Genomic DNA, 25,300 nt, shown 5'->3' with positions numbered 1-25,300 from the left:
GTGGTAAACCTCAAACAAACAAAACAAAAAACCGATGGGGTGCCTGGGTGGCTCAGACGGTTAAATGTCTGCCTTCAGCTCAGGTCGTGATCTCCGGATCCTGGGATTGAGCCCCACATCAGGCTCTCTGCTTAGGAGGGAGTCTGCTTTTCTCTCTCCCTCTGTCCCTCCCCACCGCTCATTCTCTCTCTCAAATAAATAGATAGATAGATAGATAGATAGATAGATAGATAGATAGATAGAATTTTTAAAAAACAACAACAACGGGTGCCTGGTGGTTCAGTCAGTGAAGTGTCTGCCTTCAGCTCAGGTCGTGATCCTGGGGTCCTGGGATCGGGCCCCACACTGGACTCCCTGCTGAGAGGGATGTCTGTTTCCTCTGCCTCCCCCCCCCTTGTGCTCTCTCTGTTCACTAACTCTCTCTCTCAAATAAGTAAAAACCTTTAAAAACAACAACAACACAAAACAAAAAACCCAAAACAATAAAATAACCATCTAAGTAACACTAAAAATTGAGACCTTGACTTGACTGTTGTTTTTTGGCTTGATTTGTTTTTAAATACCACTAAATTTTTCAACTCTAAGAATTAGAAACTGAATGTCACAATTTCACAAAGTCTCAGGAAAGATTTCAAGTGCTGGTCAACTTCACCATGTCCCAACAGAGAGACATTGGAATCAAATAAGTCTGGTCCAGGGGGCACTGGAATCAAAGTGCCCTGAGCCAAGAGCAGAAAGATCATCCGTATCAATGGGCTACAAATGAGCTGAAGGGTTTGAAAAAAGAGCAACTGCATAAAAGAAGAAAGAGTAGAAAGAAATGTCAAGGGCAAAATTAAAGATATAAAAAGGAGGCTAAAAATGTATCTCCTGAGGTGCTAGGGTCGCTGTGTGGGTGGGTTTCGGTGGAAAGCTCCTTTGGCGGGTGGCTTGCACTCACTAGGGCAGCACCTCAGGGACGATGGTGGAAGGAGATAATCGCAACACCATCCAGCAGGCTGCAGAGACTGCAAGTCTGGACGAGCAGCCGCAGGGATGGGGAGAAGCGATGCTGATGGCTGATAAAGTCCTCAGATGGGAAAGAGCCTGGTTTCCACCTGCATCGTAGGTGTGGTTTCTTTGGTGTTTCTCTAATATCTAGATCCGTCTGTTCTGTCCAGTGTTTCCTGTTTTGTTATGTTTTTGTGCTTGGCTGACTACCTTGTTCCCATTCTGGCTCCTAGAATTTTTGGCTCCAATAAATGAATCCTGAGCAACAGCAAAGATTCCATGAAATCTGTAGCAATCTGGTAAAACTCCACGCAGAGCTGTGGGCTGGTGGAAACACCTCTTTACACTACAGGAAGAAAAGCCTAAAATGTACTTCATGACCATGATTGTTTCTCTTGCTGCAGTTGCTTGGGTGGGACTGCAAGTCCACAGCCTGCTGCTCACCTATCTGATAGTGACTTTCTTACTGTTGGCTTCCTGGGTTAAACCATCATGGAATCATTTTGAAGGGGAAAAATAAAAAAAGCTGGAATTCAAAAAATATATATACACACATTACTACCCTAATTAGAGTAATGAATAATGTGCATAATAAATAAAACCGAGCTGCAAACTCATTTTATTTCAGGAACGCAAGAATGTCTAAAAATTGATCCATCAATTAGTACATTTTACTTTAAAAAAAAAAAAGAGGGGAATGATCTAACATTTTAAAATTCTGAGTACTGCAAGGGGGCACCTTGGGTGGCTCAGTCGGTTAAGTGTCCAAATCTTGATTTTGGCTCAGGTCATGATCTCAGGGTTGTGGGATCCAGCCCCATGTCGGGCTCCACGCTCAGCGCAGAGTCTGCTTGTCCCTCTCTCTCTGCTCCTCTTTTTTTTTTTTAAAGATTTTATTTATTTATTTGAAAGAGAGAGAGAATGAGAGATAGAGAGCACGAGAGGGAAGAGGGTCAGAGGGAGAAGCAGACTCCCCGCCAAGCAGGGAGCCCGATGTGGGACTCGATCCCGGGACTCCAGGATCATGACCTGAGCCGAAGGCAGTCGCTTAACCGACTGAGCCACCCAGGCGCCCTCTCTCTGCTCCTCTTCCTGCTCGCAGGCTCTCTCTCTTTCAAATAAATATGTGAATAAATGAGTAAAATCTCTAAAAATAAATAAACAAAATTCTGAGTACTTCTGTGATATTCAGATGTTGAAAGTTAAAGTAGCTTAAAGAAAATAAGAGTGTTTTATTTTTTATTTTATTTTTTTAAAGATTTTATTTATTTATTTGACAGAGACAGCGAGAGAGGGAACACAACAAGGGGAGCTGGAGAGGGAGAAGCAGGCTCCCCGCTGAGCAGGGACCCTGATGTGGGGCTCAATCCCAGGACACTGGGATCATGACCTGAGCCAAAGGCAGATGCCTAATGACTCAGCCACCTGGCGCCCCTAAAAGAGTGTATTAAAATATTCACAGAAAGAAAACAAAAATCCCAAATTGTTTTACAGGCCAGTTGTACTAAATACTAAAGGGATTAATAATTCTACCTCTAGAAAATAATTCATTTTTCAGAGATATGCCAAGAGCAGAGCAATATAACTGGGGGAGGGGAGGTAAATATTAACATTAACAAATATAAGGGCAAAAGTTTATAAAAAAACAACAAACCACACATTACTATCCTAAATAGAGTAATGAATAATGTGCATAATAAATCAAAACCAAGCTGCAAACTCATTTTATTTCAGGAATGCAAGAATGTCTAAAAATTGACCCCTCAATTTAGTGCATTTTACTCCATTAATAGAAAATATAGAAAAATCAAAATTCATGTCCTTACATCTTAAGCAATGAGCGCTATATTACTGTTATTAATGTATAGCAGCATTTAATACCCTGGAACTAGAAGGAACATGGCTAATTGTGAAAGCTGGTGCATCAAAACACCTACTGCAATGTTGAGTGAAAATTCTGAAGTAGTAAAAACAGTTCCCTTGTCAAGAAGGCAAGCCACACGGCGTTCCTTATTGGACACCGAACTGGATGGAAGCCCTGGTGAATCAGTAAAGAACAAGAAATGAAAGGCAAAATGATAGAAGAAAAAGACTGAACTATCACCATGTGCAGGTAAGATACTGCATATAAGATTCAAATAATTTACAGATGGTTAATACGTAACATCTCCACCTGCAGTTCACAGGGACACTGGTTAAACGAATATGGCTCAAACGTGAATTTGCTTCTATATATACCAGTAACAGTATTTTAAAAGATACCATTTAAATCAGCACCAATACTGGATGCATGGTAATAACCCCAACAGAGGTTCTGCTTCTCAATCCAAAGAGACATACCAAGTCCGTGGACCGGAAAGCGCAATTCGGGAAGGATGTGACTCCCACCTCGAATTCACCCACACAGTCGATGCGATCCCGACTCATTCTCTGTCCTTGAACTTCAAGTGCTGCCCCTGATCCTCGCTTTCCCCACGGGAGAAACTCAGTCCGTGGGCACCAGCATCCATCCCTCTCACGAGACGCCTCCTAGGTACGGAGTGTGCCGGACCCGGGACCCCACCCCCCGGCCGGGGGCGGACTCGGGCCGCCTCCAACCGGTTCGCGCCCGCCCCTCCGGATCGCGGCCGGGCCCCACACACTCACCATCTCGCGGCCCCGACCCAGGCTCCCAGGCGCCCCGCCCGCGCCTCGGCGGCTCGGACGAGGCAGAACGGCGTGCACCGGCCACCTGGGGCCGCGCGGGGCGGCTGCGCAGGAGCCCGCGGCGCGCGGGGAGCGACGTCCCACGCGGGCGCGATTGGACAGTGCTGATTGGACTGTGCTCCGGGCACGCCCTCTCCCGCGGCTCCGGATTCGACATTGCCCCTGGCCGCGGCGCCTCTGATTGGTCGATTTTCCTGTCTGCACCGCCCCGCAGTCTGAGTGGCGGGCGGGGTGGAGGTCACGTGGCCGAGCTGGACGGAACCACTCTTCTGCCCCTCGGCCCTCTCCCTGCCTGGCCTCCTTGCCTCGGTCCGCGCTCCGAGCCGAGCCCGCTCGCCCCGCTTTGCGCCGGGCGTCTGTCCGCAGCGCGGCGCCCCGCCCGCGTCGTCCTCCTGGGCCGGGAGGTCCTGAGCGCCCGCTGCCCGGAGCGGGACGGGACTGGAGGGCTCGGGGTCTCCGGAGTCAGGGGTCGGCCCCGCGGCCTTGGGGGACACCACTGCTAGTATATCGGCGCCTACCCTGAAAACTCGTTTCAGAGCCGAATTTTCAGGGGGAACACAGTTGTGCTAGTTTGATCTCGAAATCTGTTGGTTTTTATTTATTTATTTATTTATTTATTTATTTATTTTTAAAAGATTTATTTTTTTGCCAGAGAGAGAGAGAGCACAGCAGGGGGAGCGGCAGAGGGAGAAGCAGACTCCCCGCTGAGCAGGGAGCCGGATGTGGGGCTCGATCCCAGGACCCTGAGGTCATGACCTGAGCCGAAGGCAGACGCTTAACGGACTGAGCCGCCCAGGCGCCCCAAAACCTGTTGGTTTTTAAACATTTGTATTAACTACACTTAAAACATCTGAATCTGATTTGCTGCTTTAAGATTTCATTTCTGCCATTTTAATACGTGATCAGGGTTTTTCCTGCCAACGTTCCATTTATATTCTTTGTCCCCTCGGTGGCCTTGTGGACAGTCTGTGTAGCGGCGCCTCAGTTCCCAAGCCTCTGCATCCATAGGGATGATCAATATAAACAACAGGACCGAAGCAGGTGTGGAGGTTAGAGGGGATAGCTTTGCTTTCTTGAGGAAACTAAAGACGTTTTCAAACAGCTATAAAACTGTTAGAACTGATGAAAGAGTCAATTTAGTAGGGATGTCTGGGTGGCTCAGCTGGTGAAGCATCTGCCTTCCACTAGGGTCATGATCCAGGGATCCTGGGATTGAGTCCCATATTGGGCTCCTTGCTCAATCCAGAGCCTGCTTCTCCCCCTGCCCCTCCCCCTGCTCGTGGTCTCTCTCTCACTCTGTCTCTCAAGTAAAATTTTATTTTTTTTAAAGATTTTATTTATTTATTCATGAGAGAGAGAGAGAGAGTGGCAGAGGGAGAAGCAGGCTCCCAAGGAGCAGGGAGCCCGATGCGGGACTCGATCCCAGGACCCTGGGATCATGACCTGAGCCGAAAGCAGACGCTTAACCATCTGAGCCACCCAGGCGCCCTCAAATAAGTAAAATTTTAAAAAGTCAATTTAGTAGATAACATTATTTACAATAGATGATGTGTTATTGGACTAAAATTGCATTTTCATGATATATACACACATATGTATGTATAAAATATTGAGGAACAGGCTTAACACCACATGCAGGATCTGTGTAAGAACAATTACAAGTGTTTCCTGATGAAGTGACAGAGGTGTCGTTTTCATGATACAGAAGCAACTTTGGGATTGAAGACTTCTCAATGCAAAGACGCACATCTCTCTAAACACAGCCATAAAATTTAGAGAAATTTCCAATGAAATTTTCATCAGGGACTTCTCTGTGCTTCATAATAAAATAATTCTAAAAGAATCTCTGGAAAGTATGGGAAATTAGGTGGCTCAGTCGGTTAAGCCTCTGCCTTTGGCGTAGGTCATGATCCTGGGGTCCTGGGGTCAAGTCCTTCATCGGGCTCCCTGCTCCGCGGGGAGCCTGCTTCTCCCTCTCCTTCTGCCCCTCCCCCTGGCTCATTCTCTCTCTCTCTCTCTCAAATAAATAAATAAATAAAATCTTAAAAAAAATAATCTCTGAAAAGTAGTGCAAGGAGTAGCTAGGCAAATATTGTAAATGAAGAATGAAGAATTTTCTGATCAGATGTACCAATTAAAATAATAAGTACAAATAATTGAAATGGTCTGTTGCCATTATAAGAGACCAATAGTTCCCAAGCAGGGCTGATTTTGCCCCTCAGGGACATATGGAAATATCTGGAGGCATTTTTGGGTCACTGCTGGGGATGTGGAAGAGGGAGAGATAAAAGTATCTAGTAAGTAGACACCAGGGATGCTGTAAACATCTTAAAATACACAGGATCGGCCCCCCCTCGAAGAATTATTTGACCCAAAATGTGAATAATGCCAATGTTGGGAAATTCTGCAACAGAGAAGTCCTTGGAACTGTATAAAAAGACTCAAGAATATAAGAAAATATGGGGCACCTGGGTGGCTCAGTCAGTTTAGCCTCTGCCTTCGGCTCAGGTCATGATCCCAGGATCCTGGGATCGAGCTCCACATCAGGCTCCCTGCTCAGTGAGGAATCTGCTTCTCCCTCTCCCTTGGCAACTGCCCTGCTTGTGTGCGTGCTCTCTCTCTTTCAAATGAATGAATAAAATCTTTAAAAAATATATAATAAAATATATAACTTATGGCAAGAGATGATTCAATTTATAGCCCTCTCTTCTAGTAAGAGGGCCAAATAAGTTTCAGATGGATTAAAAATTTAGACATAAGAAAACAAAAATCCTAAAAGAAAACACCAGGGGCGCCTGGGTGGCTCAGTCATTAAGCGTCTGCCTTCAGCTCAGGTCATGGTCCCAGGGTCCTGGGATCGAGCCCCGCGTCGGGCTCCCTGCTCAGTGGGAAGCCTGCTTCTCCCTCTCCCACTCCCCCCGCTTGTGTTCCCTCTCTCGCTGTGTCCCTCTCTGTCAAATAAATAAAATCTTTAAAAATAAATAAATAAAAGAAAAACCAGTATTTCTCTATACTTAGGAAGTGAAATTCATGACATCCAAAGAAAAAATATAAATAAAATTATGATTATTTGAAAAATAAAAAGTTAAGAGGTGCCTGGGTGGCTCAGTTGGTTAAGCGACTGCCTTCGGCTCAGGTCATGATCCCGGAATCCTGGGATCGAATCCCACATCAGGCTCCCGGCTCAGCGGGGAGTCCGCTTCTCCCTCTGACCCTCTCCCCTCTCATGCTGTTTCTCTCTCTCTCTCTCTCAAATAAATACATAAAATATTTTTTAAAAAAGTTAAAATGTCTAATAGTGGAAGATGAAAGAAATACCAACTGGGAAATGTTTTTAATTATATTTTAGTAACAAAAGACACTATCATTAATATTTTTAAGAGTTCTTCTAAATCAAGTGCAAAATGTAGAAATCTGATAAAATGTGCAACGGTTATGCACAGAAAGTTAGAAAAATTATAAATTACAAATGCCTAATAAAAATGTGAGAATAGGTTAGTTCTTTGGGCCCAGAATGGATAATGGGAATAGATGTACATATTAACTAGAAAATAGCAGCTTTGATTTCCTAACTCATTCCTTGAGGTTTATTACTAGGGGAAGGTCAAAGGGATACTTCCACAATTGCTCCTTGAGATTGTAAAGCTGAAGTAGCACCTCATGGAGGGTGTCAGATATTAGTACCGCCATCCAGATACTCAGAGATGCAGTTTGGTTTATTTATCACAGCTGTGGCTCAAATGTGGCATCCTTGCTGGTGCAGATGAACCAGGCTCCTGGCGTCTGACGGACGGCTTTTGGGTTCGCAAATGCTTTCTGCTCATCCCGCTAGTGGATACAGTCAGGATCAATTTCCCTTTATTTGGCAGGCACTTCAGTGTACTTGTCTGTGTTGTCTTCATGCTAGATCAATAGTCCTGATCTCTGTCTGGATAGAGTACAGACATGTGCGTGTCTGACCGTGGGAACACAGGGGAAATGCAGGGAAAGCTTGTAACCCTATTATGTTATTTTTTTTTTAAGATTTTATTTATTTATTCATGAGAGACAGAGGGGGGGAGAGAGAGAGAGAGAGAGAAGCAGAGGGAGAAGCAGGCTCCCAAGGAGCAGGGAGCCCGATGCGGGACTCGATCCCAGGACATCGGGATCATGACCTGAGCCGAAGGCAGATGCTTAACCATCTGAGCCACCCAGGCGCCCAACCCTATTATGTTATTGAATTGTCCCGTATACCCCATATCCAGTTTGTCCTATGATTAATATTTTATCTTATTTTGGCACATTTGTTAGAATCAATGAACAGTGTTGACACATAATTATTAATTAAAGTCCATGCTTTTTCATACTTCCGTAGTTTCCACCTGATGTCCTTTTTCTGTCCCAGAACCCCATCTAAGACCCCATATGACATTTGGTCATCATGTCTCCCTAGGTTCCTCTGGGCTGTGACTTTCCTTTTCTTGTCTTTGATGGCCTTGTTTTGAGGAGGACTGGGCAAAATACCTATCTTGTAGAGTGTCCCTCTACTGAATATGACTGATATTTTTCTTCATGATTAGAGTGGGGTTATGGGGTTTGGGGAGGAAGACCACAGAGGTCAAGTTTTAGCCATTTTCATCCTAGCATATCAAGAGTACATGCTACCAACATGACTTATCAAGGTCATTGACCTTGGTCACCTGGCTGAGGTATGTTTGTCAGGTGTCTCCACTGTAAACTTTAAGCCCTTCCATCCTGTACTCTTTGGAAGCAAGTCACTTAGGCTTCACTTCGGAGTGGGGAGTTGTGGCTGAGGGCTTGAGTATCTAAATGAGTTTGCTTGAATTCTTCAGCATAGGAGTTTTGCCTATTTACCCCTTTATATATTTATGCAATTAGTTATATTGATATGAACTCATGGATATTTTATACTTTGGGTTATAATCCAAAGCTTCATTATGTATTTTGTTGCTCAAGTTTTTCCAGCTTTGATTATGGGGTGTGGGAAACAGAACACCACAACCACCACTGGTGCGTGTTCGCTCAGACTCCGAGATCTCTGGGAAAACTCGAGATGGCAGGGTTAAAAATAACCTGAAAGGATCAGAGTGAAATGCCCTTGGAACGTGTGTGGTCAGTTCTAAAATACACAGCAGAAGATGTTTAGTAGATAGGAAGCCAGCTGTAAACAGCACACTGGGCACTCCCCCTCTTTGTTCCTTTATTCTGTTTTAAAGATTCTTACATGCTTGACTAATCCTGGGTATGTGGAGGAATGTGCCTTACTACGCCCCTGCTGTAAATCATTATAGATCTATATCGCTTTAGAAGGTATATGAGAGTATGGAAAATAAACCTCGGCACCTTGGGCTGATTGCTCCGGGTCCCCTGTGCCTCGCTATACTGTCGTCTCTTTTTCTCAGTTCCTTCACCGTCCCAAGTCCCCAAGTCTCAGAGGTCGACAAGTGGCACCCAAACAGGGACCTGAAGCCCCCGTTGAGGAGTGATCGGCCAGCGCTAGGAACCCTACAGAAGGTGGTTAAGTAGGAAAGTTTATTACAGGGCTATGGGGTAATCAAATTAAAAAACATCAGGTTTTGCTGCATTGATACGTCATTTTCTTAAAGAACATGGAGCTGAAGTTACTAAGCAGCTCATAGAAAAGTGTTTGGAAACAGTAGTTGAATATAATCCTTGGTTTCCGGAAGAAGGCTCCTTAGATGAGGAGACTTGGGTCCGAGTAAAAACTAACGTCTTGAGGGCTACGAGACAGGGTGAAACGATTCCTCTTGATTTCTGGCCCATTTGGGCTTTAGTACGACTGGTGATCAATACTGTGGAAACCGGGGATAAGTTATCCCCGGCTGAGGTCGCTAAGGAAACCACCAACTCTTTACATACATATGAACTAAACGATGAGACTTTAGAAAAGGCTAAGACTGAAAGTAAAAAAAAAATTGTGGCTTCACAGTCCCAGCCATCACCCACGGCCCCTTCGCTTTTAACGGAGGACCCCACTGAAGATGATCAACCTCCCTCCACAGTAGATTTATTTCCTCTTAAACGATCCTGTCTAGCTCTCTCACCTCTTGAAAAGGAACTCCGATGGCAAGGGGCTAATGATTTGTTTATGGCTTTCCCCATAGACCGAACACAGGCTGTTGGTCCCGTCTATGAGGGATTAGATTTAAATACCTTAAGGGAACTAAAGAAGGCTTGCCACTTGTATGGACCCACAGCCCCTTATACTATAGAGATTTTGAAAGCTTGGGCACATTCTGGGGAATAGATCCCTCATGATTGGCATACAGTTGCACGGGCTTGCCTTAAGCCACAGGATTTATTACAATGGAAAATGTGTTTATCGGATGCCGGCTATATGAAAGCCCAGGTGAATCGGGTTAACCCAGCCATGCATCATATTTCTTTTGAAATGCTCACTGGCTCTGGCCCCTTTTCAGATGTTTGAGAGCAGCTGGTTAACACTCCGCCTGCAGCCACGGCGCAGGTCTCTGAAATGGTCCTCGCAGCCTGAGAAAAGCTAACCCCCTCAGTGGAAGTGGGGCAAAGTTATATAAAAATTACTCAAGGGCCTACAGAAGCATATACTGATTTTATTTCTCGGCTTGAAATGGCTATTGACCGCCGAGTCGATAGTAAACCTGCCAAAGACCACTTTGCTAAGACAGCTTGCTTTTGAAAATGCTAATGAGGACTGCCAAGCAGCCATCTGGCCACATAGAGAAACAGGAAACATTCTCCATTATCTTTGTCTCTGGAGAAATATTGGCACATTTACACATCAAGCCTGAATAGCCTCCCTTCAACTCATGGCCCTACAAAAACAAAAGGATATAAAATGTTATAATTGTGGGAAAATAGGACATGTCAAGAAGGAATGCCATAAAGCCCCCCAACCTAGAGCCAACCCTTTTTTCTAGGGGCCATTGAGGAAAAGAGGCCTGCCCCTATTAAAATAACGTGGAAAACTTCCCCAGTTTGGACTCCTCAATGGCCCCTTCCCATAGAAAAATTGCAGGCCTTAGAGCAAATTGTTCAAGAGCAATTGCAGGCAGGACATACAGAGCCTTCACAATCTCCTTGGAACTCTCCCGTTTTTGTTATCAGAAAAAAATCAGGTAAGTGGAGGCTCTTACTGGACCTTCAGAATGTTAATGCCATCATGGAGCCTCTGGGTGCCTTGCAGCCTGGGTTACCTACTCCTACAGCCATTCCCAAACAATGACCATTGATAATAATAGATCTTAAGGATTGTTTCTATACCATAGCCATTCACTCTGAGGATAGGGAGGAATTTGCCTTTTCTGTTCCAAGCACTAACAACAAGGAACCAATGAAACGATATCACTGGACAGTTTTGCCACAGGGTATGACTAATTCTCCTACCATATGTCAGTATTATGTTGGCCAGGTCCTCCGACCTGTTAGAAAGCATTATTCTTGGTCCTACATTATTCATTATATGGATGATATTTTGCTGGCGTCACAAACTGAAACCGAATTACAAAATGTGTATCAGGCCACTTCCCAACATTTGACTTCCGGCGGTCTCATAATAGCCCTGGAGAAAATCCAAACAACTACTCTGGCTTCGTATCTAGGCCCTGTGGTAGATAGAACCACAGTGAAATCTCAAACAATGCAAATTCGTAGGGATACCCTCCTTAAGTCTTAACAGTTTCCAAAAAATCCTAGGAGACATTAACTGGATTCGCCCTCTCCTGGGGATTCCAACTTATAAATTACAAAATTTATTTAACACTTTACAAGGTGACTCTGCTTTAGATAGTCCTCGCGCTTTATCCTCAGAGGCAGAGGCCGAACTGCAGTTTGTTGAGGAGCGATTAAAAGCTGCCTTTGCTTACAGGTATGATGATTCTCTCCTCCTGCTTCTTACTTTCCCTGCCCCTCATTCTCCGACTGCTGTCATAGCACAAGAAGACAAACCTCTCGAATGGCCGGAGTCTGGGGCCCTGCTATTCAGCGCTCCATAAAAACCCCTTACACTTCTGCTCAACAGTCGAACTTGCCCCTTTATTGTTCTTATTACAAAATGTTCATCATCCTATAAATATCGTATCTGATTCCGCCTACGTAGTTAGCATTGTTGCGCCTTTAGAAACAGCTCTCATTTCCACAACTCATTCTATCATTAACCCTTTGCTTCAGTTCAATCTCAAACTCACCTTTTGTTCATTACTCATATCCACTCTCATTCTAACCTCCCTGGACCTCTTACAAAAGGGAATCAATCTGCTGATTTACTGGCTACTCCTATCTTTGAAACTCCAGGGAGAACATGCCCATCTTCATACCAACGCCAACTGCCTTCATTCACACTATAAAATACCCTTGCGCTCTGCCAGGCAGATTGTCTCTTCCTGTCCTGTTTGTCCACCTCTACATTTAACTGAGCATCCGGCGGGCGTCAATCCCAGAGGCACAGCTCCTGATTGTATTTGGCAAACGGACGTTACTCATTTCCCACCTTTCGGACGTCTCTCGTATATTCATGTTACAATAGACACCTTTTCAGGATTTCTTCATGCTACTCCATTGGGAGAAAAGGCTGGGCATGTTATTTCTCATTTGCTTGAATGTTTCGCTATTATGGGGTTACCTACTTGTATCAAGACAGATAATGGCCCAGCATATACTAGCAAAAAAAGTATGAGAATTCCTTACAGAATGGCAAACACAGCATATCACAGGTATTCCTTATAATCCTCAGGGACAAGCTGTAGTGGAAAGGGCGCATGCCACCATTAAGAAATAACTGCCTAAAACTATTTCTAAAACGAAAGGGGGAATCACCCCTGAGACGTCATGGCACAAACCTTTTAAACTTACCCCAAGGAGAACCACATACTAGAGCTGACAAACATTTCTCGCCAGCCTCAATCTCAACTCAGGATGCACCTGTGTGGATAAAAAATGAGGAAAATAATTGGTTGCCCGGGAAATTAATTACCCGAGGCCCTGGTTATGCTTGTGTCATTTCAGATGGATCCAGTCAAGCAATTTGGATACCTCTTTGGAAAGTCTGGCCCAGGACCAGCGATGAAGATGACCCTCAAAAAACAAATGAGTGCCCCAAATCTCCATCACAGAGTGCTTAAGACAGCAGCTAACTTGAAAAAAGAAAGGTGGAGCTGTGGGAAACAGAACACCACAACCACCACTGGTGCATGTTCGCTCAGACTCCGAGATCTCTGAGAAAACTCGAGATTGCAGTGTTAAAAATAACCTGAAAAGATCAGAGTGAAATGCCCTTGGAACGTGGTGTGTGGTCAGTTCTAAAGTACGCAGCAGAAGGTGTTTAGTAGATAGGAAGCCAGCTGTAAACAGCACACTGGGCACTCCCCCTCTTTGTTCCTTTATTCTGTTTTAAAGATTCTTACGTGCTTGACTAATCCTGGGTACGTGGAGGAATGTGCCTTACTATGCCCCTGCTGTAAATCATTATAGATCTATATCGCTGTAGAAGGTATATAAGAGTATGGAAAATAAACCTCGGCGCCTTGGGCTGATTGCTCGGGGTCCCCTGTGCCTCGCTATACTGTTGTCTCTTTGTCTCAGTTCCTTCGCCACCCCAGGTCCCTGACTCTCAGAGGTCGACAGTGGGGACCCCTTTTGTTTGGCTTCCCATATCTTTTTGACATGTCTCCAACTTTGTGGTTTGTTGTTTGTTTTTTGGCACTTCTATAATTACTGGCTGTGCATGCTGCTCCAGGTTCTCCTCATCTTATGTATTTCTTGCCCCAGTCCTAGAATCAGTAATTTCTCCAGGGAGCCGTGATTCTTTCTGTTGGAGAATGGTTTGAGAAACCGAGATCTGGGCACTGGGTGTGCTTATGGCTATTGGAGTGCCATTGGTTCTAGGCTATTATAACTTCTTATAATTACATATATTTTGTATCATTTGCTATGTGTCTTCCTCTACCAGAAAGCTATACTTTGCTCTCTTATTAATACTCCCTTTTTGCTATTTAACAATGTTTGTAATTTTTGTTCTGGCTGTTGTCTTTGTACTTAATACATTTTTATTTTATTTATTTTTTTTAAAGATTTTATTTATTTATTTGAGAGAGCGAGAATGAGAGAGAGGGAGCACATGAGAGGGAGGAGGGTCAGAGGGAGAAGCAGACTCCCTGCTGAGCAGGGAGCCCGATGTGGGACTCGATCCCGGGACTCCAGGATCATGACCTGAGCCAAAGGCAGTCGCTTAACCAACTGAGCCACCCAGGCGCCCCTTAATACATTTTTAAAGCACTTCATTCTGTATTTTTTCTTTATCTTTTTACTATCTGATTTATCAGGGTTACTTTTGTATGCTTTAGTGTCTTCCTATTGCCTGTGCATCAGTGAGTTCTGTTACTTCCTTTTCTCATCTCCTTTCTCACATTTTAGTTGCATTCTTTCTTCTTTGTCATGATCCATAACATTTGCACCTAGTCTTCTACCCCCTTTCCACCTTTGCTCTATTATTAGAGGTATATTTATGTATTTTTAAAATACTCACCATCAGTGCCTTGGCTGAATTTTCTCAGATATCACTTGCTTATATGAAGTTCATGCTCTAGTGGGTCACAAGAGGGGCCAAAGGGGGCAGATTTCCCTAAGTTCTTGTAGGCTGAAATGCTTTTTTGTAGCCTTGGTATTTGAAGGACTGCGTGGCTGGATATAGAATCCTTGGCTCACACTTATTTTCATTAAGTTGTTCTTTTAAAAATGGTGTCTCGTTGCCTTTTTTATATGTTAGTTTGAAACTCCTGATTTCAGTCTCTTTTGCTTTTTGTAAGTAAGCTATTTGATCTTTCTTCTTCTCCTTCTCCTTCTTCTCCTCCTCCTCCTTCTGCCTAAAGTCTTAGGGATTTAAATTTATCCTTGAAATCTAATGTTTTTTCTTGGCTATGTGTTGGAATTGATCACTCTAGGTTAATTTACCCAATGGCCTTTGCAATTTGCAGATTCATGTCTTTTTCTATTTCTGGGAAAGTCTTTTTGCATTCTATCACCTCTGTTCCATTGTTTATTTTTCTTCCTCAGGAATTTTGATAATGTGCAAATTTTTTCTTGTCTTTCATTTCCACTACCTTCTCTTTGATCATTTTTATTTCTATTTTTAAAATATCATTTTCATCTTTGTTTCTCAGCCTGTCTTTGTTGAGACTATGAAAATCCTATTTCCTCAAACTTTTTCTTTTAAGATTTTATTTTTAAGTTGTCTCTACATCCAATATGGAGCTTCAACTTACAACCCTGAGATCAAGAGTCCCATGTTCCGGGCGCCTGGGTGGCTCAGTCGGTTAGGCGACCGCCTTCGGCTCAGGTCATGATCCTGGAGTCCCGGGATCGAGTCCCGCATCGGGCTCCCTGCTCAGCGGGGAGTCTGCTTCTCCCTCTGACCCTCTTCCCTCTCGTGCTGTCTCCCATTCTCTCTCTCTCAAATAAATAAATAAAATCTTTAAAAAAAAAAAAGAGTCCCATGTTCCATCGATTGAGCCAGCCAGGCTCCTCTCTTCAAACTATTTTCTTTTCTTTTTTTTTTAAGATTTTATTTATTTATTCATGAGAGAGAGAGAGAGAGAGGCAGAGGGAGAAGCAGGCTCCCAAGGAGCAGGGAGCCCGATGCGGGACTCAATCCCAGGACCCTGGGATCATGACCTGAGCCAAAGGCAGACACTTAACCATCTGAGCCACCCAGCCGCCCCTTCAAACTATTTTCAATATTTGTTGATGGCACTTGCCTGAATCCATTATGAGTATGACATGTATGAAGGGATTTTTCTAACACCATTATTTTTTTTTTCCATTCTTTAGTTTGCTGTCTGGTGTGTAGAAGACCTTCCTTTTCCTCTTTATTTATTCCTATTGGTTTTTGGCTCCTGGTTTCTTATATTATTCAACAGGCTGTTGCTTCCATTGTTGATTTTGATACTCAAAATTTTTCAAATCTTCCCAGTGGGAGCCCTTTCAAAATAGTTTTTATTTTGGGGGCACATGGCTGGCTCAGTCCATAGAGCATGTGACTCTTGATTTCAGGCTGTGAATTCAAGCCCCACATTGGGCATAGACTTTACTAAAAAAAAAAAGAAAAAGTTTTTAATGTCTTATTACTAGCAGAAGTAGTTAGGAAATAACTATTCAGACATATCTCAAAGCTATTGCACGTTCAGTTCCAGACCACCATAATAAAGCAAATATTGCAATACGGTGAGTTAAATTAATTTTTTGGTTTCCCAGTACATATTACAACTTATGTTTACACTACACTGTACTCTGTTAAGTGTGCAGTAGTATTATGTCTAAAACAGTATACATACCTTAATTAAAAATACCTTATTGCTAAAAATGCTAACCATAATCTGAACTTTCAACAAGTTGTCATCTTTTTGCTGCCAGAGAGTCTTTTCTGGATGTTGATGGCTGCTGACTGATCAGAGTGGTGACTGCTGGAGGTAGATGTGGGTGTGGCAATTGACTAGAATAAGACAATGAAGTTTGCCACATCAATTGACTCTTCCTCTCATGAATGATTTCTCCGTAGCATGCAATGCTGTTTGATAGCATTTTATGCACATTAGGACTTTCAAGATTGGAGTGGATCTTCTCAAATCCTGGTACTGCTTTAGCAACTAAGTTTATGTAATATTCTAAATCCTTTGTTGTTACTTCAACAGTCTTCACAGCATCTTCCCACCAGGAGCAGCTTCCATCTCAAGAAACCACCCTCTTTGCTCATCCATAAGAAGTAACTCCTCATCCATTCAAATTTTATCATGAGATTGCAGCAATTCAAATGTGAGAGTAATGAAAAAGTTTAAAATATTGTGAAAATTACCAAAAGGTGGCATAGAGACATGAAGTGACCAAATGCTGTTAGAAAAATGGCACCAACAGACTTGCTGAACACAGGGTTGCCGCAGAACTTCAATCTGTAAAAACATAGTGTCTACAAAGTGCAATAAAGCAAAGCAATATAAAATGAGGTATGCCTATATATAATTAAATGCTTAACATACTCTTAGTTTGTTCGGGCTTCTTCCATAACAAAATAACAGTCATAGGTGGCACAAAAACAGAAATTTATTTCTTCACAGTCCTAGAGGCTGGAAGTCCAAGGTCAAGGTACCCAAGGGCTGGCTTCTTCTGAGGCCCCTCCTTGGCCTGCAGATGGCTATTCTGTATTTTTACATGGTCGTCTCTGTGTGTGTGTGTGTATGTCCTTATCTCCTCTTTTTATAAGTACACAAGTCACATTGGATTAGGGCCCACCCTAATGGCCTCATTTTAAAGTAATCCCCTCATTCAAGGCCCTATCTGCAAATATAGTCACATTCTAAGGGTCTGGGGGTCAGAGCTTCAGATTTTGGGGGCAAACACAAGCCCATAACATATTCTAATGAGGCATATAAAAAACCATAATGGGATAATAAAAACTTTCATTGATGTAGTAAATACGTTAGGGTTCGAAGCCGACAGCCAAGAAAGAATTCCTGAGACATCTTTGTTGCAAAAAAGTGGTTTTGTTAAAGCACAGGGACAGGACCCTGGGGCAGAAAGAGCTGCTCTGGGGCCATGAGGAGGGGCCCATGATATATTTTCAAGTTGGAAGCGGGTTAGGGAATAGCATAAGTCTCTAGGGAATTTTGGAAGTGAGGTTTCCAGGACCTTGAGGGGGCTAGCTATTGTTGGGAAAGGGCATTTATTGTCTAATAAAACCTGAGTTGTGAGACCCTTCAGATGTGTTTTGGTGGGTCACATGCTTGGGGGATGATTGCCAACATGTATCTTGGGGGGATTTAGAGATAAAGGAAGTTTCCAAAGGAATTTTTAAGATTTTTTATTTATTTGACAGAGAGACAGTGAGAGAGGGAACACAAGCAGGGGGAGTGGGAGAGGGGGAAGCAGGCTTCCTGCTGAGCAGGGAGCCCAATGTGGGCTTCGATCCCAGGACCCTGGGACCATGACCTGAGCCGAAGACAGACGCCTAACGACTGAGCCACCCAGGAGCCCCCCCAAAGGAATTTTTATATGTTAAAGTAGACTTAAGGATCCTGGAGATTGGGCTAAGATTGCTTTTTGCCCTTAGCAGAGTATTAACATTGAGGCAGCTGAGTCCCTAGAGGAATGTCACTCTGCCTGTTTCAAGGACTTGTCAATGGGCTATAAGTAGTAAGGAAATTTAATAATTTCTCTTCTGCCTTTGTTTCCTACATCATTCCTCCCTGAACAATTTTGACCCTTAAATCTTTAAGGTTGCTAAGGGTGGAAGGTCTCACCTCCTGTAATGTCATCCTGCTGAATACGGGCATAGAGAGGTCTCTACCTATAGGTCAACATTGGTCAGTTGGGGCTTATATAGATATAGGAGTTACAAAAGGCAAAGGCAGTTGAATCCAAGCGAGATTGCATGTGTGGATCATCCCGAGTGGAAAGGATCATCTGTTGGCTTGAAGTATGGCAGTGAGGGGGTCTCGGTACCAAGTGGAGAGACAAGGCAGAAAACAACAAAACATGACTAGTGTAACAAAAAAAAGAAGCCCAAATAAGAGTCCTTTGATAGTTGAAGGAAATCTTCCAGTCCAGGAGTTTAACCAATCATTAAAGGAAAGAGAGGGATTATTTAAAGTGCCAATTTGAGTATCCATGTCAGAAACCCAGAAATATTTTGTGGTAACCTGGAATGTATACACAGCATTCTGCTTTTATGCTAGCACGAGTTCCACCTTGTGTAGCAGTTAAAACATCTAACGCCATTCTATTTTGTAGAGTATCATTTAGGGCTTTGACTGTGTACTTATTAAGACCTTCCAGGGGTGCCAGGGCAGCTTAGTCAGTTAGGCATCTGCCTTTGGCTCAGGTCGTGATCCCAGGGTCCTGGGATCGAGCCCCACATTGGGCTCCCTGCTCGGTGGGGAGTCTGCGTCTCTCTCTCCCCCTCTCCCTCTGCCCCTCCCCACTGCTCATTCTCTCTCTCTCAAATAAAAATCTTCAAAAAAAAAAAAAAAAAAGACGTTCCATGTGCCAAACAACATCATCCATCAACAAAAATAAGTGTTAGGCGGTCATACCACTGAGACACAGAACATATCCACCATTGTTTTGGTCGTCTCGCACTGAAATAAAGTTCTCAGACACCAATCTGAGCGGCTGTGCAGGGCTGCCTCTGCAAGGGAGAGTAGCAGCAGCTGAATTCTGCACATAGCTTTTATTTTATTTTTTATCAGAAAAACAAGGATAGGGGTACCTGGGTGGCTCAGTCGTTAAGCATCTGCCTTCAGCTCGGGTCATGATCCCAGGGTCTTGGGATGGAGCCCCACATTGGGCTTCCTGCTCTGCAGGAAGCCTGCTTCTCCCTCTCCCACTCCCCTTGCTTGTGTTCCCTCTCTCGCTACCTCTCTCTCTCTGTCTCTCTCTCTGATAAATCAATCAATCAATCAATCAATCAATCAATCAATCAAAAACAAGAAGAAGCTCTTTTTGTTGAAGGTCCAGCCTTAACAGTATCCTAATTATAAGAAATCACTGGCAAGTGGGAGAAGACTTGTCTCAAGAGATGACAGCCTCCCCAAGTACATCATCCAGTTCAGTTATAAGGAAAGTGGGGTCATCCATTATCTCCACAAGTCCTTAGTTAACCCTATGGAGTGGGGTATGCTCTGGCTTTTAAGGAGCGATTTTGTCATCCCAGCCACACAGAATTGGTCACGGTGATAGCTGAGTTATACAGTTGTTGGGGGAATCAACCCATTTTTCAGTTGTTTAAATAAACATGTGCCCATGGGTTCCTGTTATTATCCCCACAGAATAAAAAGCATGAAGATTGTCTATATAAGCTATTGTGGCAAGTTCTCTGACGTTTCCTTCAAGTTGTCTAGCTTTAGGGAAACGACAAACATTTAGACAATCAGAACTAGGATTTAACATCCACAAAGATCGTTACTGAAACATCATTTTTCTCTCTAAAATAACCCTTGTTTCCAGAGATAGCAAGAATCTGCTTTGCTGGAACTTTTTATAAGGCACCTAGATTGAACTTTTAGTAGCCTCTCCAGGCCAGAAGCCAAGCCAAGCGCTTGCCATCAGACATGCCTGCAATACCCGTAGATGTGGGCGAATTCCTCTTCTCGAGGTTCCCAAAGTAGCCTGAGGTCCCTGCACCTGCCAGGAAGTGACACTCTCTACTCACCTGGGGAGGCTCCTGGGAATTCAGTAAGCAAGGTATCAGGGCAACATTTCCAAGGGGCTTTATGGCTCCACGGTTTATAAAGTAAACCTTAGTTCCTTAAAGCTGTTTGGTCATATCTGAGTCTACGCATGTCTCTCAAATGTGACATTCCAGTCGAGGCTTTGGTAAAATAACCAATGTTTCCAATGGTGTCCTGTTACAAGGAGAACAGATTCTTATTGAACTTATGCAAATGACTATGATGGCCACGGAAGAAAGAATACTTACTAAGACCTTTTGAATTTCAGAGGGTTCAGGAAGAGAGAAAAGTTAAATGCTTCAATTTGTTCATAAATGATTACTTTATCACATTTCTGTGAGTGATAGATACCTTAAGAGAAAGTTTCCTTAATCTGGAAGGGCAAACAGCAGAGAAACAGGAATGTTTCAAACAAGAGTCACAAAACTATAATCATCTTTTTAGTTCATTTAGTCCCATGTTACTTATTCTTGTTTAATTTGAATGCAGCTTTTTTTTTAGTAGTTCTGGAAATTCTTACCCATTTCAGGTTTATGATTTTAAAGATACTGAATACCTGTATTTGTCCTAAAAGTCCTTTATATGAACCTCCTTGAAGATGAAGCTCATTTTGCAAGACAATAAGAACAATGACAAAAACTCAAAAATGGACATTGTTAATGATCCGATATGAGAGTTCATTATAATGCAATTGACAAGGAAATTCAGTTATTTCTGTGACACATAACACTTCAATAATCAGAGCATCAGGGGCGCCTGGGCGGCTCAGTTGGTTAAGCGACACTGCCTTCGGCTCAGGTCATGATCCTGGAGTCCCAGGATCGAGTCCCACATCGAGATTCCTGCTCAGCAGGGAGTCTGCTTCTCCCTCTGACCCTCTTCCCTCTCGTGCTCTCTCTCATTCTCTCTCTCTCAAATAAATAAATAAAATCTTTAAAAAAAAATAATCAGAGCATCAGGTGATGATTGATGTAGGAAAGAATGTTAGGGTTCGAAGCCTATGGCCAAGAAAGAATTCTTGAGACGTCTTTGGTGCAAAAAGGTGATTTTATTTAAAGCACAGGGACAAGACCTATGGGCAGAAGGAGCTGTCCTGGGTCATGAGGACTGGCCCATTATGTATTTTTTATTAAGGATAGTTGGATGGCAGGCAGGCAGGGACAAGCGCCCCCTCCCCCCAAGAGGAAACCACCCTTAAAAGGATTTTACACCACCCTGGAAGGAGCCCTCCACCCTTTCCCATATGATAGATAGGTGACAAAAACCTGATTGGATGACGGCACAGGGAGGGTTAATCAGATTAATACAGTCTGTCAACAAGCCCATAAAAACCCTAGACTTAGACCCTCTGGTGGCAACCCTTTCGGGTCCCCTCCCTCCTCTGGAGCTTTGTACTATTACTTTGCTATCAATTAATAAACCTTGCTTGGTATCTGGGTGGCTCAACTGGTTGCTTCCACTCAGGTCATGATCTCAGCAGGGAGCCTGCTTTTCCCTCTCCCTTTGCCTGCCGCTCTGCCTGCTTGTGCTGTCTGCCAAATAAATAAAATCTTTAAAAACAAACAAACAAACCTTGCTTTGCTTCCCACCATTCTATCTGGTCTACCTCTTCATTCTTCGAAGCAGCGTGACCAAGAACCTTGGGTACCGATGGAGAAAAAAATCCTGTAACATTTTTAAGTTCAGAGGGGGTTAGGGATAGTGTAAAGTAGTAAGGAAATTTAATAATTTTTCTTCTGCCTTTGTTTCCCACATCAGTGATGACCTTATACCAGAAGGTAACATACCAAACAAACAAGCCTAATTAGTCAACGAAACTTCATTTAAAAATTTAAATGTTTGGGAAGTTTGTTAAAACCTTAGAAAGTTTTAAGGAACATGTCTAAATAGGATTACAGATCAACAAGGACCTAATAAAAGCAAAACATAGAAACTGTTTTTTCTGGGTAGACAGAGAGAAAACAACTGTTGACATTTTCTTATCAAGAGCAGACCAACAATTCAAGGAAACTTTGTCTTTTTAACTGAGAGAAAGACTTTCAATCTTATACCAGTGAACTTTAAAATCCATTCATTTCAATCTTAGTCTGTCCTGACCATACATAAAAATCCTTTCCAAAGATTTCCCACCACAAACCTTCTGCAAGTCTCCTTTGCTTTCAGATTTTGTTCCAAACCATTCCTCCAAACAACCAGTCTTATTTAGGACAAAAATCACCTTCTTTTGGGGCTCCTGGGTGGCTCAGTCATTAAGCGTCAGCCTTCAGCTCAGGTCTTGACCCCAGGGTCCTGGGATCGAGTCCCACATCGGGCTCCTTGCTCAGTGGGGACCTGCTTCTCCCTCTCCTGCTCCCCCGGCTTGCCCTCTCTAGCTCTCTCTCTCTCTCTCTCTGACAAATAAATAAATAAAATCTTTTTAAAAATTACCTTCTTTTGCTTTCAACAAAGATGCATTCCCATTCCTTTTATCTTTCTTACACATACAGAGTTGTTTTTCTTATTTCCATCAATCTTAATTATATTTAGCAGAATTTTTTACTCTTTGAAACACCTTAGTCTCCAGTGAAAACTAAGTAGTAATCAATTGTGAACTGTTACACCAGAATTCTTTAGATGGCAATTTTATGAACCAATGAAGCACAAAGCATGTTTACCAACAGACCCAAATATCCTTAGTTTCTTTGCAATAAGAAGTCAAAAGCACAGGGGCACCTGGGTGGCTCAGTTGTTAAGCATCTGCCTTCGGCTCAGGTCGTGATCCCAGGGTCCCGAGATCAAGCCCTGCATTGGGCTCCCTGCGCAGCCGGGAGCCTGCTTCTCCCTCTCCCTCTCCCTCTCCCTCTGCTTGTGTTCGCTGTCTCACTGTGTCTCTCTCAAATAAATAAATAAAATCTTTTAAAAAAAATCAAAAGCGGGCGCCTGGGTGGCTCAGTTGTTTAAGCGACTGCCTTCAGCTCAGGTCATGATCCTGGAGTCCCAGGATCGAGTCCCACATCGGGCTCCCTGCTCGGCGGGGAGTCTGCTTCTCCCTCTGACCCTCTTCCCTCTCGTGCTCTCTATCTCTCATTCTCTCTCTCAAATAAATAAATAAAATCTTTAAAAAAAATTAAAAAAAAAATCAAAAGCACAAACCTACATCGAGTAATCAATGCTTAGGCACTATATCCTATTTGGAAAAGACTTACATTATCCAACAAATTCAATCCCATTTATCATCCAAGCAAAACGTTAAGGTTTCAGGTTACCAAAGACTTTGAAAGCTCGCTTAACAATTACCCATGAAAACTTTGATAAGACAGACAATTAACCATCATTTTAGTCATCTTTTTGCTAACAAATTTCAACAGAGATAATATGAGCTTATTTGACCCTCAGCAAACCTTGATAGAATAAGTTTCACATTTACAGCTGTTAACTTTAAAGACATGTCTATCTTAAATTAAACCAACGAACTTAGTTTAAATACTGAATTATGTTTCACCTGGATCCTCCCCATTGTCAATTTTTACCTTAGATACTAGTGGGGAAATCTGGAGTGGGTGGTGGTGTTAGGTCCAGGGGGTGCTCTTCTTGCTCCTTGACAGTGAGGGGAGAAGGAGCCATGGTGCCTGAGGCACCAAGGATGGTACCAAAGCCAGTTATGCAGGCCGCACCCAAGGTGGTGCAGAAACAGGAGGAGGCCGAGTGCTGCCAGAAGGCAGAGAAAGGATCCCCAGTTCTAGAACTCATCAACTCCAACAGAAGAGCAGACGCCATGTTTTCCCACCAACAAGGGGGAATAGGCAGTCCATGTCAGGCCAGAGAAGACGGAGTTTCAGGGAATATTCCTTAAGGTCCCCACCCCGAGGTAGACTAACCACAGTTGGCTCCAATTATACCCATTAACCCAGGAAATGAGTGAGGGAGAAGCCCCCACATCCTTTAGGAAAAGGAACAGTGAGAGAGTGAGTCAGCGTCTCCTTTGCTAGGGAGGGCCTGTGTTTCCTCCGGCAACCTGGGTTTATTTGGAGGAGGTCTATTTAGATAATTATCACCCAGTATGTCAGGAGGGAGTTTACTAGACAGACACATTCGGGCAAACACATTCTGCCCTGTTTCCTGCAGAAGAGATCTAGCTGACAGATCCTACTGAGGCCATGCAGTGTTACAGATCAGTCCTTTCCTAAATTTTGCAATCCAAATTGTTTCCAGTGTTAAAAAGTTATCCCAAGGGATGGTCCTTGGGGACTGAAAAAGAAGCCCACTGAGGCCATGCTCCTGGAAAAGTAGAGAAAGTCCTTTACCAAAAACTCCCCCCGACTCCTGGGTGGCATCCCACACAGGATATGTCAGAGGTTCCGTGGGTCAAAAATGATCAGAGGCATCCCGCAAACAAAAATTCACTATTGAGGGGCGCCTGGGTGGCTCAGGTGGTGAAGTGTCTGTCTTCGGCTCAGGTCATGATCCCAGGGTCCCGGATAGAGCCCCGCATCGGGGGTCCCTGCTCAGCGGGAAGCCTGCTTCTCCCTCTCCCATTCCCCTTGCTTGTGTTCCTTTCTCGCTGTGTCTCTCTCTGTCAAATAAATAAATAAAATCTTTTTTAAAAATTCACTATTGATCACCATCTTGCCTTACCACGAAGGCATTCCTGTCATAAAAGACCCTGTAGGAGGGATGCTGGTGTACCTCCCCTTCCCCACCACATCCTAGGCTACAGATGGTTGCCTGGTATATGGGCTGAAATACCATATCGTGCTGTCCCATACCCTGAAAGTCGTGTTTTGCCTTGCCATTTTTAACCCATGGAGAACACTAAAAAAGTTTTACAAGGGGAAATTACCCAGTTTTAATTTAAGTTTTAACTTAAGTAGTTAGCAGAGGACATCGATGGACAGTAGTAAAGATAGAAATCCATCATGGTCTAAGCGACATTCCAACACATGTAGTCTTTACAGCCAACTTCCCTGGGAAATGGCCCATAGCTGGGTTTTAATTCAGTCAGGTACTGGTTTTGGCCAGCTCTGAGTGGAGGTCCCATGGCCAGACTCGGCTAGACCAGGGATGTGAAGGGGATCACATTAGACCAATGAGGAGGAAAACTCACACGGGAGTCTTAAGATTGGCAGCCACCCTGGTGACTTAGGTGGCTGCCCCTGCCCAAGACAGACAATTTTGTATAAGGACAGGAATAAGGAGTATGTTAAAGTAGCCTTACAGGATCCTGGAGATTGGGCTAAGATTGCCTTTTGCCCTTAGCAAAGTATTAACATTGAGGCAGCTGAGTCCCTAGAGGAATGTCACTCTGCCTATTTCGAGGACTTATCAGTGGGCTGTAAATAGTAAGGAAATTTAATAATTTCTCTTCTGCCTTTGTTTCCCACATCATCATGCGTGACAGCAAAGCCAACTGA

General features: G+C 43.6%; 1 protein-coding gene and 1 pseudogene across 1 annotated transcript in view; one reads left to right on the top strand and one right to left on the bottom strand.

The window, feature by feature from the left end:
* Nucleotides 1–23,513, bottom strand: part of LOC114226113 (uncharacterized) — a 28,870-nt gene extending 5,357 nt beyond the window's left edge. The window contains exons 1-3 of the mRNA XM_028126022.1: nt 23,429–23,513; nt 21,500–21,575; nt 3,637–4,114 (exon numbers count right to left, since the gene is read on the bottom strand). Coding sequence (XP_027981823.1) covers nt 3,637–4,114; nt 21,500–21,575; nt 23,429–23,513 — 639 coding nt within the window. The remainder of the gene's footprint in view (nt 1–3,636; nt 4,115–21,499; nt 21,576–23,428) is intronic.
* Nucleotides 959–1,589, top strand: LOC114226276 (ADP-ribosylation factor-like protein 6-interacting protein 1 pseudogene; annotated as a pseudogene).
* Nucleotides 23,514–25,300: the final 1,787 nt, after the last annotated feature.

Source organism: Eumetopias jubatus, unplaced genomic scaffold (genome assembly GCF_037043125.1).
Source record: "Eumetopias jubatus isolate StellerSeaLion01/CBP00866 unplaced genomic scaffold, mEumJub1_p1.0 scaffold_1, whole genome shotgun sequence".
Taxonomy (NCBI): Eukaryota; Metazoa; Chordata; class Mammalia; order Carnivora; family Otariidae; genus Eumetopias; species Eumetopias jubatus.
This window is presented reverse-complemented; position numbering and strand designations above follow the sequence as displayed.